The sequence below is a fragment of the Myotis yumanensis genome, unplaced genomic scaffold, assembly GCF_028538775.1.
Source record: "Myotis yumanensis isolate MYYU_CA2020_CCGP unplaced genomic scaffold, mMyoYum1.0.hap1 SCAF_10, whole genome shotgun sequence".
Classification (NCBI taxonomy): Eukaryota; Metazoa; Chordata; class Mammalia; order Chiroptera; family Vespertilionidae; genus Myotis; species Myotis yumanensis.
The window spans coordinates 27,160,042-27,174,395 of NW_027223761.1; the positions used below are offsets into that span (position 1 = coordinate 27,160,042).

The following is a 14,354-nucleotide window of genomic DNA, read 5'->3' on the forward strand; positions in this document are numbered from 1 at the left end:
TATGCAGATGAGTATGTGAGAGGGACACATTTTTAGAGTACCTGCCTTTTCATTGTTAAACCCTAAAACAGTCTTTTCTGATGCTGAATATATTGTAAATCAGCTAATGTATGAATATTTCAAATCAGACTATCCTTACTATGTCAACAAGTCAATAGTTCAACTTCTGCAACACTAAAAACAAAAACCCCATAAACTATGGCATGCTATTACTAAAATGCTATAGTTGAATTTTTCTGAGTTTGACAAACCAATTGTAAAGCCTTAAAAATGTGAGCAAAATTTTTTGAAATAAAGTCCTATCTGAGGTTAAAGGCAAGGAAGCTATATCCATTGCTCTTGAAATTTGCAAAGGGATAAGGAACAGCATAAATATGACAAGAAATTATTTTTCTGTTATAGAAATTTAAGTCTAGAGTATATATGAATATGAAAGATAAACACAGAAGCCAAGAATGTAAACTGTAACTGCAGTTAACTTGAGAAATACATAAAAATCTGTGAGTATATTATTATGCCAATATGAACAAAATGACAATATATTTGTTATCATGTAAACTGGTTCAATCTTATAAGTATGTTCTCAGTGTCACATTATATCCCTTTAGTTGTGGAGACTATTTTATGATAGTGGTTTTCAAACTTTAATGGCAATAAGAATCACTTGGGTGCTTTTTAAAAATCATGACTTCTTAACCTTACCCTGAAGAGTCCTGATTAGTAATCTGAGGTTGGGCCCAAATGTTTTCATTTTGAGGGAGTTTTTCATATAATTCTTATTCAGGTGGTCTACAAATTATACTGTAAAAATTACTGGACTATATGATTTCCATAGTCTCTTCAGTTTTCATATTTTGTTTCTGTCAGCATTTTGGTCACTGAACTTTTAAAGGAATTGCAGAACTTCTGGGAATCTTTAGTCAACCAGTTTATCCTGCTAATAACTAGCACACAGCCAACCTACTCTGATAGACTTTCTTTCCCAGGGTGGGAATTTCAGTCATTCCTAAGTAGCTATTTTTAAAGAAATATTTTTTTTTGTTATCTTGTTGGTCACCCTTAACCCAATTCAAGGACACGTACCAGAAAGATTACTTTGTCTGAAGTACCTTCAGAATGCTTACATTCTGTATACGAGAAATCCTAATTGTTAGTATCTTATATTCTGTATACGAGAAATCCTAATTATCAGTTTATATAAATAAAATAAGGCTTTTGGTTGAGAAAAACCTGTATTTTTACAAGTAGCATTTAATTTTATTATTTATTATTTTATTTAATATGTTTACTTAACTCAGGTTGAATTACTGGAACCTTGGCATAGTCATCAATAAGCACTATTCACATACTAATCATTGTAACACAAAAAGCTGTCACATATTATAACTGCATTATACTCTATCAAAGTGTTAAGCCAGGTACTATTATATAGCATATCAAGTCCTAGCATTCTGAGTTTATTTCATAGGGATCCTGAAAACAAATCCAAGCTTGTGTTTGCTCCCTTACAACATCTAGAAAGACCCAATAATAAATCTGCATGAAACATGGTATTTGCTTTACTTAATAAAAAAATGACCAGGTTAGAGGAAAAAATAGAAAGAATGTAGTATGAGTAAATAGCTGAAGGGCAAAGACCTAAGGTATTCATATAAAGTACATTTCTAACCTAGTCTTGGTTTTTCATTCTGACTTATAGGCAGCTAGTATATATTTAACTTACCTCACTCATTCTTAAATCAAAGTCTGTTTGCCTAGTGAGTCTTCTTCCTAAATTAAATAAGAAAGGGAAAAAAAACACACATGTTAAATGGCCAATTGATCAGAATATGTTAAGAGTTTGCATAGAGAGAAAACAAGAATTCAAAAATCAAACAAAAAGTTCAAAGAAAAAAATACTGAAAGAAAATGCCCCAAATATTCCTGGAGCTAAGTTATTCAAAACAGCCTCCAAAACAAATCAGTGCCCCAAAATGTATATAATCTAGGAGAAAAACACCAAATACCAATATGTAGGATATAATGGCACCAACCAAGAAATAAACTTAACTCTGATAAATGCAGTTATTAAATACATAGACACAAAACTGCTGAGAGGAAAATATCCTATAGGGATGTCCATTGCTATCTCTTAATTCTCACCATGTGAGATTTAATATTCTATCAGCATATTTTCCTGGAGTGGACCCAAGTTGGTTGCAAATAAGCAACTTAAGGATACAACATAAGCCCGGCCTGCGTGGCTCACTGGTTGAGCATTGGCCTATGAAAGAGATCATGTTTCAATTCACAGTCAGGGCACATGCCTGGGTTGCAGGCTTGGACCCCAGTGTGGGGGGTGCAGTAGACAGCTGGTCAAAGATTCTCTGTCATCACTGGTGTATCACAAACTGCTTACACTGAATAAAGTTTCCTTCTTCACTGCACCCAAACTGGGGATTCCTGTTGATGGTACTAAGGACCATCAGTTGACACAAAGTATTTTAAAATTCTATTTTTTAGAAGAGAAAGTTTTTCTAGCACCTCCTTCCTCTAGTTATTTTTGCTGTATTTAAAATAAATAAAAATATTTTCAAACTGCTATTGGAACTTGATGCAATATGTTTATTTGAGAATGTAGAAAAGAGACGATATTTTTCCTCCAGGCTATCTCCTGTCCCTAGTAGTTCTCTCTTATGCTTTGCTTTCACCTTTTAGCTTGCTGCTTTCTTTCCCTATAACTAACAACTACTTTCCACTAGGCCAGTGGTCGGCAAACTGCAACTCGCGAGCCACATGCGGCTCTTTGGCCCCTTGAGTGTGGCTCTTCCACAAAATACCAACTTCTGCGCATGGGCCACGAAGTTTCAATCGCACTGCACATGCGCGCCCGCACGTGGTATTTTGTGGAAGAGCCACACTCAAGGGGCCAAAGAGCCGCATGTGGCTCACGAGCTGCAGTTTGCCGACCACTGGACTAGGCTAACTCTTGCTAATTTTTCACATTATAACAGTTTTGATATGTTCCTTTCAGGCCTTGCCAGAAACCTCCTCATCTGTCCCCTGGATTAGCCTCCTACCTCTCCCACACCACCTGAATGTAGCCCTCTCTGGAACCTATCCCAATTACTCTTTCCTCCACAAGACTGAAAGCTACCTGAGAGCCAGATGGAACACAAAGATTAAAGAGGAAAGGTGTATTACCTCAGACTATATGCTCCTTCTTACACATAGTGCTCACACACACACACACACACACACACACACAAAATCAGATATTTGCACATGCCATAGACCCAGACACACTTCCACACTAACTCACAGAGTATAGAATGTAATAACTATGCATAATCACCAAACCCCTGTCAAAACAGAGGCCTATCTGAAGAGTCAGGATTTGAACCCAACAACTCTCAATCAGCTTTTTGTTATTCTTCCAACTGCCTCTAAAATGAATGGAAATGACTATGTTCTTTCTAATGTGCTAGAAACCAGAGACATAAAGGGCTTATCTCATTGTGAAGTATCATAAAATATGAGATAAAAGTAAAGTCACCCCAAAGACTGAGCTCTAAGTTTTTGCTGAAAGCACATTACTAAGAATACACACTCCAGCAAACCCAGAGCCCAAAAATAGCACCTGCATTTACCAAATGATCTTCTCAGTTTACACTCCTTCCAGCTGCGTTAAATAAAAATACACTTGATCCACACAGGGATTAAAGGCACTGACACCCACCCCACCATAGCCAAAAGTCTTTGTATAACTTTTGACTCTTCAAAAATTTAACTACTAATAACCTACTGCTGACGGAAAGTCTGTCAGAGTTGATTAACACATATTTTGTACTAGAGGCCCGGTGCACGAGGGGGGGAGTGTTCCTCAGCCAGGCTTGCGTCCTCTTGCAGTCTGGGAGCCCTCAGTGGATGTCCAACTGACGGCTTAGGCCCAATTCCTGAGGGGGTCGGGCCTAAGCCATCAGTTGGACATCCTTAGTGCTGTTGTGGAGGCGGGAGAGGCTCTCACCACCGCCACTGCACTTGCCAGCGTCAGCCTGGCTTCTGGCTGAGCTGCGCTCCCCCTGTGGGAGCACATTGACCACCAGGGAACAGCTCCTGCATTGATCATCTGCCCCCTAGTGGTCAGTGTGTGTCATAGCGACCAGTCATTCTGCCGTCTGTCGATTTGCATATTAGCTTTTTAGTATATAGGAGGATTAAGATAAGAAAAGGAAAATATTAGGAAAATCATAAGGAAAATACATTGGCAATATTTATTGAAATGTATCCACTCATAAGTGAACCTACACAGTTCAAACCCATGTTGTTCAAGGATCAACTATATATGCAATAAAATATTCATATTATCAAATGATAGATGGTTTGGTTAAATACAATGTTTAACATGGTTGTAAAGATGCAAGCAACTCTACATTCAACTTTAAAACTGTCTCTCCCACCCCGCCCATGTGGCTCAGTGGTTGAGCATTCACTTCTGAACCAGGAAGTCATGGTTCCATTCCAGGTCAGGCACATGAACAGTTTACAGGCTTTATCCCCAGTGTGGGGTGTGCAGGAGATAGCCAATCTATGATTCACTCCCATCATTGATATCATTCTCCCTCCCCCACTTCCCTCTTCTCTGAAAGCAATAAAAATATATTTTAAAAAAATAAACCAACAAGTGTTGGCAAGGATGTGGAAAAAAAGGGAGTCCTCATGCACTGTTGGAAGAAATGTAGATTGGTGCAGCCACTATGGAAAACAATATGGAGGTTCCTCAAACATTTAAAAATGGAACTGCCTTATGACCCAGGTTTCCACTTCTGGGTATATATCAAAAAAACACACACTGATTTGAAAGAACATATGCAGCCTTATGTTCATTGCAGCACTATCTATGATATCCACATTAAAGAAGCAACCAAAGTGCCCATCAAGAGACGAGTAGATAAAAATGTGGGTACATATATACAATGGAATATTACTTAGCCACAATAAAGAATGACATCTTGCCATTTGCGAAAACATGGATGGACTTAGAGGGTATTTTGCTAAGTGAATAAATCAGACAAAGACAACTATCGTATGATTCACTTATATGTGGAATCTAAAGAACAAACTAAATGAACAAACAAAACAGAAGACTCATAGATACAGAGGACAAACTTATGGTTGCCAGAAGCAAGGGAGGTTAGGGGACTGAGTGAAAAAGGTGAAGGGATTGAGAAATATAGATTGGTGGTTACAAAATGGTCATGGGGATATAAAGAAAATATAGTCAATAATATTGTAATAACTATGTATGGTGCCAAGTATTGGAAATACCAGGGGGAACACTTTGTAAAATATATGACTATCTAACCACTATGCTGTAAACCTAAAACTAATACAAAATAATATTGAATGTAAACTGTAATTTAAAAATTTTAAAATACATCCTCACTGAAATGCACTTTTCATACAACCCTAGTAATAACAGAGGTCTTAATAATGAGAAGTAAAGCCAACCCAGCAAGATAATTCGCATATTGAAAAACATTTAGAAAAATAAATGTCATTCGAGTGGCTTGGACCTCACCAATTCACACACTCCTGTACTTGGATTCTGGATCTATAAACAAAACAGTCAACAGGAATTTGGGCAGGCACAGTCATCAGAATCAACCATCAAGTGTATATGGTATTCCATATCAATATCCTCTTCTATCTCCACCCAAATTGGAGGCAAAGCTTCAATCACAATGAGAGGAAATATAAATATACTAGAGGCCCGGTGCACAAAATTTGTGCACTGGGGGGGGGGGGGGGGGGCGGGTCCCTCAGCCCGGCCTGTGCCCTCTTGCAGTCTGGGACCCCTCAGGAGATAACGAACTGCTGGCTTAGGCCTGCTCCCGGGTGGCAAAGGGCAGGCCCAATCCCTAGGTGCAGCCCCTGGTCGGGCTCAGAGCAGGGCTGATTGGGGAGTTGGGGCGCCACCCCCTGTCACGCACAGAGCAGGGCCCATCAGGGGGTTGGGGAGCTCCCCCCTGTCACGCACAGAGTAGAGCCGATAGGGGAGTTAGGGCACCACCCCCTGTCACACACAGAGCAGGGCCGATCAGGGGGTTGGGGCGCCGCCACTGTCACACTCAGGGCAGGGCCGATGGGGAGGTTATGGCTCTACCCCGTCACACACAGAGCAGGGCCCGTGGGGGGGGGGGGGGGGGTTGGGGCGCCTTCCCCTGTCACGAACAGAGCAGGGCGGATAGGGAGGTTGTGGCCCCGCCCCCTGTCACACACAGAGCTGCAGGGTGATCAGGCGGTTTGGGCGCTGCCCCCTGTCATGCTGATCCCGGTGCTGGGAGGCATATTACCCTTTTACTATATAGGATAGAGGCCTGGGGGCTGGCTGGTTTGCCCTGAAGGGTGTCCTGGATCAGGGTGGGGGTCCCCACTGGGGTGCCTGGTCAGCCTGGATGAGGGGATGATGGCTGTTTGCAGCTGGTCACACACCCTTCAGGGTGGGGGTCCCCACTGGGGTGCCTGGCCAGTCTGGGTGAGGGGCTGAGGGCTGCTTTCAGGCTGGCGGTTGTTGACTGATGCTCCCAACCGCTCCTTTTTTCTCTCTTTTTTTATTTTATTCTGGGCCAGCTTTAGCTCTGGCTCTAGCTCTGAGGCTTCGTATCTGGTTTGTTTGCTGTTCTATAATCGAAACAATGTATAACTTCAGCTCTGAGATCCCGGCAGGCTGAAAGCTGATTTCTGGGGTTTTGTTTAGCTTCTTATTTGCAACATAGTACATAGTTGCTTAGAGTGTCAACTCAGAGGCCAGCAAGTCAGGCGGGGAACGTTGGAGTCTGCAGTCACTGGAGCAAGCAAGCCTCATGTTCGCTTCCAGCTGCCTGGCTGCCGGCCGCCATCTTGGCTGACAGTTAATTTGCATAAGAATATGCTGATTAGCCAATGGGAAGGGTAGCGGTCGTACGCTAATTACCATGTTTCTCTTTTATTAGTGTAGATTACAACGGCCTTCCCCCCCACCCCCCAAAGAAAAGAAAAAAAGAAAGAAAGAAAAGGAAAACTGAAATTCTTTTTGGAAAAGTTCTAAAACCTTCCTGGGACAGAGTCAAGCTGCACCATGACATTCTAGTAGCAAAGTTATCCTGAGGCTAAAGTAGATCACACTTCTAATATTGGAAAGATAATAATGGTCAATCTCTGCAATGCCATATTGATTTTTTAAATTATATATAGTTATATACTTCACATTTTTCTTCCACGCCTTCAATGAAGGACATATTGTTGTACTTTCTCATAGCTTTACTTCAGAAGGACTGATTATAAGGAATTACTGAATGTTTCAAGCTAAAAAAATATCTATTAAGACCTTCAAATTACTGGAATTACAACAAAAAGTAATTCTCAGCAAAGGAGAAAATCATTCAATAAATATAGGGACCTCTAATTTATTTATTATTTTACACATTTAAAAAATAAATATACTGGTAGGTAGGGACCCCCAATTTTATACATTCGAAAATCATTTGATTTCTTTTGCATTACTGAACACCAATCATTTTCCCTAACAAATAAATATATTGCATCATTTAGAAAAGCCATTAGTCAAAGCTAAAAGTTTTCAATTGTTTTATTTCCCTCTATCCTTAAATTATTTTTTGACTTAAAAAGGGAGTAGTTGCTTCTCAGAGAATGAGAGAAAATATTTGAAAATCATATATACAGAATATGTAAAGAACTTTTACAATGCAATAATAAAATGACAAATAACTAAATTTTTAAATGGCAAAGAATTTGAATAGACATTTCTCCAAAGAAGATATATGATTGGCTAGTAAGCACTGGAAAAGATATTTGACATATTAATCACTGAAAATAATGCAAATCAAAACCACATTAAGATACCATTTGACACACACTAGAATGGTGATAGCTAAGATAGATAACAAAAATGCTAGTGGGTACCAATATGTGGAACAATTAGATTGTTCGTGGGATTATGAAATGATGCAGACACTTGGAATAGTTTGGTAGTTTCTCAAAATTTACACTATAGAGCTACTGCATGATCCAGCAATTCCACTCCTAGGTATATAACCGAAAAAATAAAAAGAATGTCATACAAAACCTTGTACATAATCATTCATAATAGCATTATTCATGATAGCAAAAAAAAAAAAAAGTGAAAACCACCTAAATGTTCACCAACTGATGAATGAATAAAATGTGGAATATTATTTGGCAATAAAAAGGAATAATGCACCGATATAGGTTACAACATGGGTGAACTTCAACATCATTAAGATAAGAAAAAGAAGCCAGTTACAAACAACCACATATCATATGATTCTGTTTACATGATCACACTTGCAATTCATGCAAGAGTAGGTCTTCCTTCCCCTGGCTGCCGGCACCGGCTTCCTTCTGGCACCCGGGACCCCAGCTTCCCTCGCAGCCCCAGCTTCATCCAGAAGGTCGTCCGAAAGGACATCCTGTCTAATTAGCACATTACACTTTTGTTATTATAGATTATGTTTGCTATATAAATTTATAGTAAATAAATGCGTGGCTGCCCATAGGCACAGAATAAGAGGAAGGCGGGTGATGGGGAGTGACTACTAAGAGGATTCTATTTGAGGTGATGAAATGTTCTAAAATTAGATTATGGTGATGACTGCACAACTCTGTAAATATGCCAAACACCATGGAATTGCATACTTTAAATGGATGACTTTTATAGTGTATACATTGTATCAATAAAACTGTGAAGAAAGTGGAGGAGGGAGATGCAATAATACGTTCCATTTCTTGGTACCTTTGAAGACTACCTAGTAAGACCGCATAGATCTCTTATTACTTAAAAGGATTGTGTCCATGTCTAGATCTAACACTAAACAAGACAAGAAAACAGACTGGTATCAAGGGAACTTAGCGTCATTGGAGATAGTCCCAGAAAATAGGTGACTTTTTAGAAAAAGGTGTGTACCAAGGTAAAACAGATCCACAGAGTATGGGTCTGCGCAAAGGCCTTAGCAAACAATGAGCAAATAATTTCTCCACCGAAGATTCAATGAGAGCTGGTGGTACAGCGGTGCTCTAAGTGCATGCTTAAGAATCTCCACCCTCAGGGCCTGCCTCTCCCACAATTAACCAGGATCTCACAGCTCCAGCAGCCATCCGCGAATAGAAGCAAAAGCACCCACACAGCCTTGGCTGGTTTGGCTCAGTGGATAGAGCGTCAGCCTGCGGACTGAAGGGTCCCAGGTTCGATTCCAGCCAAGGGCACATGCCTGGGTTGCGGGCTTTATCCCCGGTGGGGGAATGTACGGGAGGCAGCCAATCAATGATTCTCTCTCATCATTGCTGTTTCTATCTCTCTTTCCTCTCCCTTCCTCTCTGAAATCAATAAAGATATATATATTTTTTAAAAAGCACCCATACAAGCGTCCGAGGTCATACACCCTAAGCAATGGCTCTCTGTAGGAGACTCTATTCTGGGTGCCTGGGCACCTAAGCTCACATGCCCGGCGCGCTCACCGCGCCTCCCAGCATTTCCCCCGGGCTCCTGGGCGCACAGAGGTGCAAAGGGAAGGTGATCTTGGAACCACAGGGGGTCACGGGAACTAGGGGGTCGGGGCTTGCAGGAGCCGCGGAGAAAATCATGGGGCGCCCACCCACCCAGGGCGGGGTCTTTGCAGCCCCCCGTCTTGCACAGGGCACGCCAACGTCCCCCGAGAGCCCGACCCTCCTCCCGCGCGCCTTGGCCGGCTCCTACCTTCCTCCTTCACCACTTCCAGGACCTCGGGGTCGCCCATCTTCGCCAGCTCGTTAATGATGCTGAACGAGGTGTTTGAAGGGAGACGGCCGGCCTTCGAGGACTGGATACTGAATCGGAGCTTGGGCCGCCGGAACAGCTGCTCCGCGGACTCACCCGCCGGGGCCTCCCTCTTCCGCTCGCGGAGGGACTGGCTGTCCCAGAGCGACCCCGTCGGGGACTCCTCCGGCCCCGCGATCTCCGGGAACTTGGCCTTCTTCTCCACGGGGTACCACCACTCGCCCTCCCGGACGCTGCCGGACTTGTGCCTCGCCGCCCTCTTCCGGTAGCGCTCCCGGGTCCCCTCCCAGTACTGCTCCCAGAGCGAGCCGTCCTCCCGGTCGTCCAGCTCCGCCGCCTTGCTCTCGGGCTCCCCCGGGTCCTCTCCACTCCCGCTCCCCTGCTGCGGTGCGGGACCCTCCCTGCCCCCCGCGGCCTCCAGCCCCGCCGCCGCCCCTGCCGCCGGGGCCTCCATCTCCCCGCCCCCCGGCCGCGCAGGCGGGGCGCCCGCCCCCTCCTCTCTGCCCCGACCGTCCGAGTCTCTCGGCCTCGGCCCCGCCGCCTCCCCGGGGTCAGTCTCTGCCCCTCCCTCCCGGGGGCCCGCCGCCTCTTGGCTCCCCTGGGCCGACAGCTCCGCGCTCGACAGGCTCGGCTCGTCCCATCCCAGCGGGCGGGTCCACGTCCAGGACTCCCCGGGCGTCGCCGACGGCACTCGCTCCCAACCCTCCTGCCCGGATCCCGGCCGGCCCGCCGGCTGCTCCCTCTGCCTTTTGTCCTGCTCCTCTGCCATCTGCCCAGCCCTCGCCCTCAGCGGCGGCACTCGCGGGGAGCCCCCTCCCAGTTGGGGACTTATTTTTTGTCGGGTGAGAAAAAGCCCCCCTTTCTTAAGGGGACCCTCCCCCTTAAGGCCAGGATTCTCGCAGCCCCCTCCAGCCTGCCCCGCGCTCGGGTATGAACTTTGCTTCTCAGCAGGGCAAGTTTCCTGCACCTGCAACCAACTCTCTTGTCTAATAAGGTTGGGGGCATGTCATACTTTTTTTTTGTCCCGAGTTCGAATTCAGCCTCTGCTCCTAAAAATTGGGTGGCATTGGCCAAGTTTCTATAAGCTTCCCTATCTTAAAATGAGAAGGATAGCAGTACCCAATCCCTAGGGATGTTGTGAGTACCGTGTGGAGTACACGGGCATAATGTGTTAAAAGTTTAGCCGCTATCAATACTAGGCCATATTACCTTGAGCCCTGCCCCGCCTCAAAGGGTCTCAGTGCCTTGAGCACTTCAGCTTCCCACTCTGCACAGGCTCCTCTGAATTCCTTCTATGTTGTTGAGACCATAACAGCTGCCAGCTCCCCAATAATTAGGAGATATGAAGAATTACTGTCTACTCAGACTTAGACTCTACTGGGTGAAAAATGCATGAGTGGTGATGAACTCAGGGTGACGTGGAGATATGAGATGGAGGGCTTTGAGAGTATGCAGGATTGCTTGACTTTGAGTTGGGGGCAGGATGGAATGATTTAAGAACAAGGAGGTGCCCAAAGAAGACTTGCCCTTCCCTTCCCTCCCTTCCTTCCTCCCTTCCTTCCTCCCTCCTTTCTTTTCTTTCTTTCTTTCTTTCTTTCTTTCTTTCTTTCTTTCTTTCTTTCTTTCTTTCTTTCTTTCTTTCTTTCTTTCTTTCTTTCTCTTTCTTTCTTCCTTCCTTCCTTCCTTCCTTCCTTCCTTCCTTCCTTCCTTCCTTCCTTCCTTTCTTCTTTCCTTCCTTCCTTCCTTCCTTCCTTCCTTCCTTCCTTCCTTCCTCCTTTCCTTCCTTCCTTCCTTCCTTCCTTCCTTCCTTCCTTCCTTCCTTCCTTCCTTCCTTCCTTCCTTCCTCCTTTCCTTTCCTTTCCTTTCCTTTCCTTTCCTTTCCTTTCCTTTCCTTTCCTTTCCTTTCCTTTCCTTTCCTTCCTTTTATGCTATTCTATTCCCCCCTCCCCTTTCTATGGACTTTTTAGAACTAAGAATTACCATTTACAGATGAGGAAAAAGGCCTAGAGAAAAGTGTTTTGGTGAAGGTCATGGTTAACTATAGAACTGGAAATCATCTTTTGGTTTTTTTCTATATCTTTCTATCTATACTCTTAAACCTCTAGGAATATATCAGTCCTGGTCATGTAATTTGAGACAAGCAATTCCTTACTTGATACATTCTGGAATTGTGTTTGAAATGTGAGTCAGCCAGTGGACTTACATGTAATTATAATAAATCCCTAGTTATAATGCAAAGTGTTTGGTTTTACCTCCTGATTACTAATCATTGTTTAATTCTAATAACATGTTTATAACATGATTTGTTTCATGGTCTTCCTGTATCTGTTTTATGTTCTTCCTGTATGTTTCATGTTCTTTCACTAGGCACTGTGCATATTTTGATTCAACAAATGAGTGCAATCTTTGCTTTATATAGATTAAATAAAAATATTCATTTAATTGTTTTTCTATTATTTTTCTATTGTTATATAATTATAAGTTTTATATTTCTTGGTTCTGCACCATATTTGAAGTGAGATATGAGAAGACATTTAATGCTCCTGGTTTTGCACAAAATTAAATGGAATATTTTGATGCTGAATTGGCTGAAATTTTATCAACTTTCTGTAAACATTGTTAACAAAATATTGCAGACTTCCTGTGTTCTTCAGATAAAGCTCTGTATCTTAGTTGATAAATTTTCTCTATAGCCTTATCACTGTAATTTTTTATATTGCTCATCCATTTATAATTTTAGGATATTTTTATGTTCCCCATCACTACACCCTGCCTCTTTTTTTTTTTTCCCTGCAAAAGCTTTATTGTTTCATTTGGTCCAATGCCTGGGAGAGGGCTTCAGGGTGGTTAAAAGAATGGATAGTAGTTTTGGGAAGAGGCTCAGGTAAAAGCCAGACATCAGGGGAATGCAGAGGGGCCTTCAAAGGCCTCTGGGCTCCAAAGGCTCCTTGTTGTGCTTGAGAGTGAGCCTTTTGAAGAGATACTCGCTCAGCCTGGCCCAGCCAACCTGTGGAGGTTAGTCAGGTAATTGCCCATCTTCTTGATGAGTTTCACCTCCTCATCCAGGAAGTGGTTCTCCAGGAAGTCACAGAGCTGAGGGTCTGCGGGGTAGAACCCAGGGCCTGCAGCTCCAAAAGGGCCTGGTTCAGGTTCCTCGCCAAGGTCAAGGTGGCTTCCATGGCGTCCTGAGTTTTGCGCATTCATCTTGGGAAGGCTCAGCAAGTCCTGGAAGAGAAGGAGGCCACCTCACGTGTTTTGCAACTTTAAGGGATGCTCAGTGCCCTCAAGCTTCTTCTCTGCCAACTCAGGGAAGAAGTGGCCCTCGCCCTCCAGAGCCACATCATCAGAGTCAAAATAGAAGTCCAGAGAGAGATAGGTGTAGGAGGCCCGCAGATGCAGGTTGGCCAGGCGGTTGACCACAGCCTCCCCCTCAGTGGAATAATTCTGACGAATTTGGGAGCTCATGGTTGTTCACCAATAAGGAGTTAAGGTAGGAAAAAAACAAACAAAACAAAACAAAAAGAAACACACCAGTGTATTGGCTGGTCCCAGAGGTGGTTCTGAAGGTGGTGACTGGATAAGACACAGGAGGGTGGTCGGAGGCTGGAAGAAGGGGTGTCCTTGGGTCTGTTCCGTCCAAACATTGTTGAAGCAAGAGGCAGATCCGGGACCGCAACCGAGGGCACTCTATACCCCGCCTCTTTAGACCCAATCTTCAGCTATACATTTTGAGAATGTGCTCTAAATAATGAATACATGTTCTCTTAATGAAATTGAACACGGGGTTAAGTACAACAGGCCCCCGTTTATCTGCAGTTTTGCTTCCCCCAGTTTCAATTATCCTCTGTCAACCAAGGTCCAAAAATATGAAATGGAAATTTTCAGAAATAAACAGTTACTAAGTTTTAAATTGCAGGCTGTTCTGAGTAGCATGATGAAATCTCGCACCCTCTGCACCCTCTCTCACTCAGTGTGAATTGCAGCCACGTGAATTGCAGCCACGTAAATTGTGGCCACGTGAATTACCCCACGGGAGCCTGCCTGTCACTCAGCAGCTCTCTTAGTTATCAGGTGGACTCTCATGGTATGGCAGTGCTTATGTTTGCCACCCTTATTTTACTTAATAATGTCCCCAAAGCTCAAGATTAGTGATGCTGGCAATTGATTATGCCAAAGAGAAGCCTGAAAGTGGTTCCTATAAGTGAAAAGGTGTAAGTTCTGGACATAACAATGAAAGAAAGGAAAAATGTATGCTGAGGTTACTATGGGTGGTAAGAAAAAAAAAATCTATCCATGAAATTGTGGAGAAGGAAAAAGAAATTAGTGCTAGCTTTACTGTCGCACCTCAATCTGCAAAAGCTATGGCCACAGTGCGTGATAAGTGCCTTAGTTCAAATGGAAAAGGCATTACATGTGTGAGTGGAAGACATGAACAGAAAACGTGTTCTGATTGATGGTGATGTGTTGTGGCAGAAAGCACTGAGCCTATAAGGCAGAGGTAGGACACCTTTTTTTTCTGCCAAGGGCCATTTGGATATTT

At 43.5% G+C, this 14,354-nt stretch overlaps 1 protein-coding gene across 1 annotated transcript in view; it reads right to left on the minus strand.

Moving 5' to 3' along the window:
• The window catches only part of ANO5 (anoctamin 5), a 71,802-nt gene extending 61,484 nt beyond the window's left edge, over nucleotides 1-10,318 (minus strand). The window contains exons 1-2 of the mRNA XM_070428153.1: nucleotides 9,755-10,318; nucleotides 1,724-1,770 (exon numbers count right to left, since the gene is read on the minus strand). Of these exons, the coding sequence (XP_070284254.1) occupies nucleotides 1,724-1,770; nucleotides 9,755-10,268 (561 nt within the window). The 5' untranslated portion in view covers nucleotides 10,269-10,318. The remainder of the gene's footprint in view (nucleotides 1-1,723; nucleotides 1,771-9,754) is intronic.
• Between the last annotated feature and the right edge of the window lie 4,036 nt (nucleotides 10,319-14,354).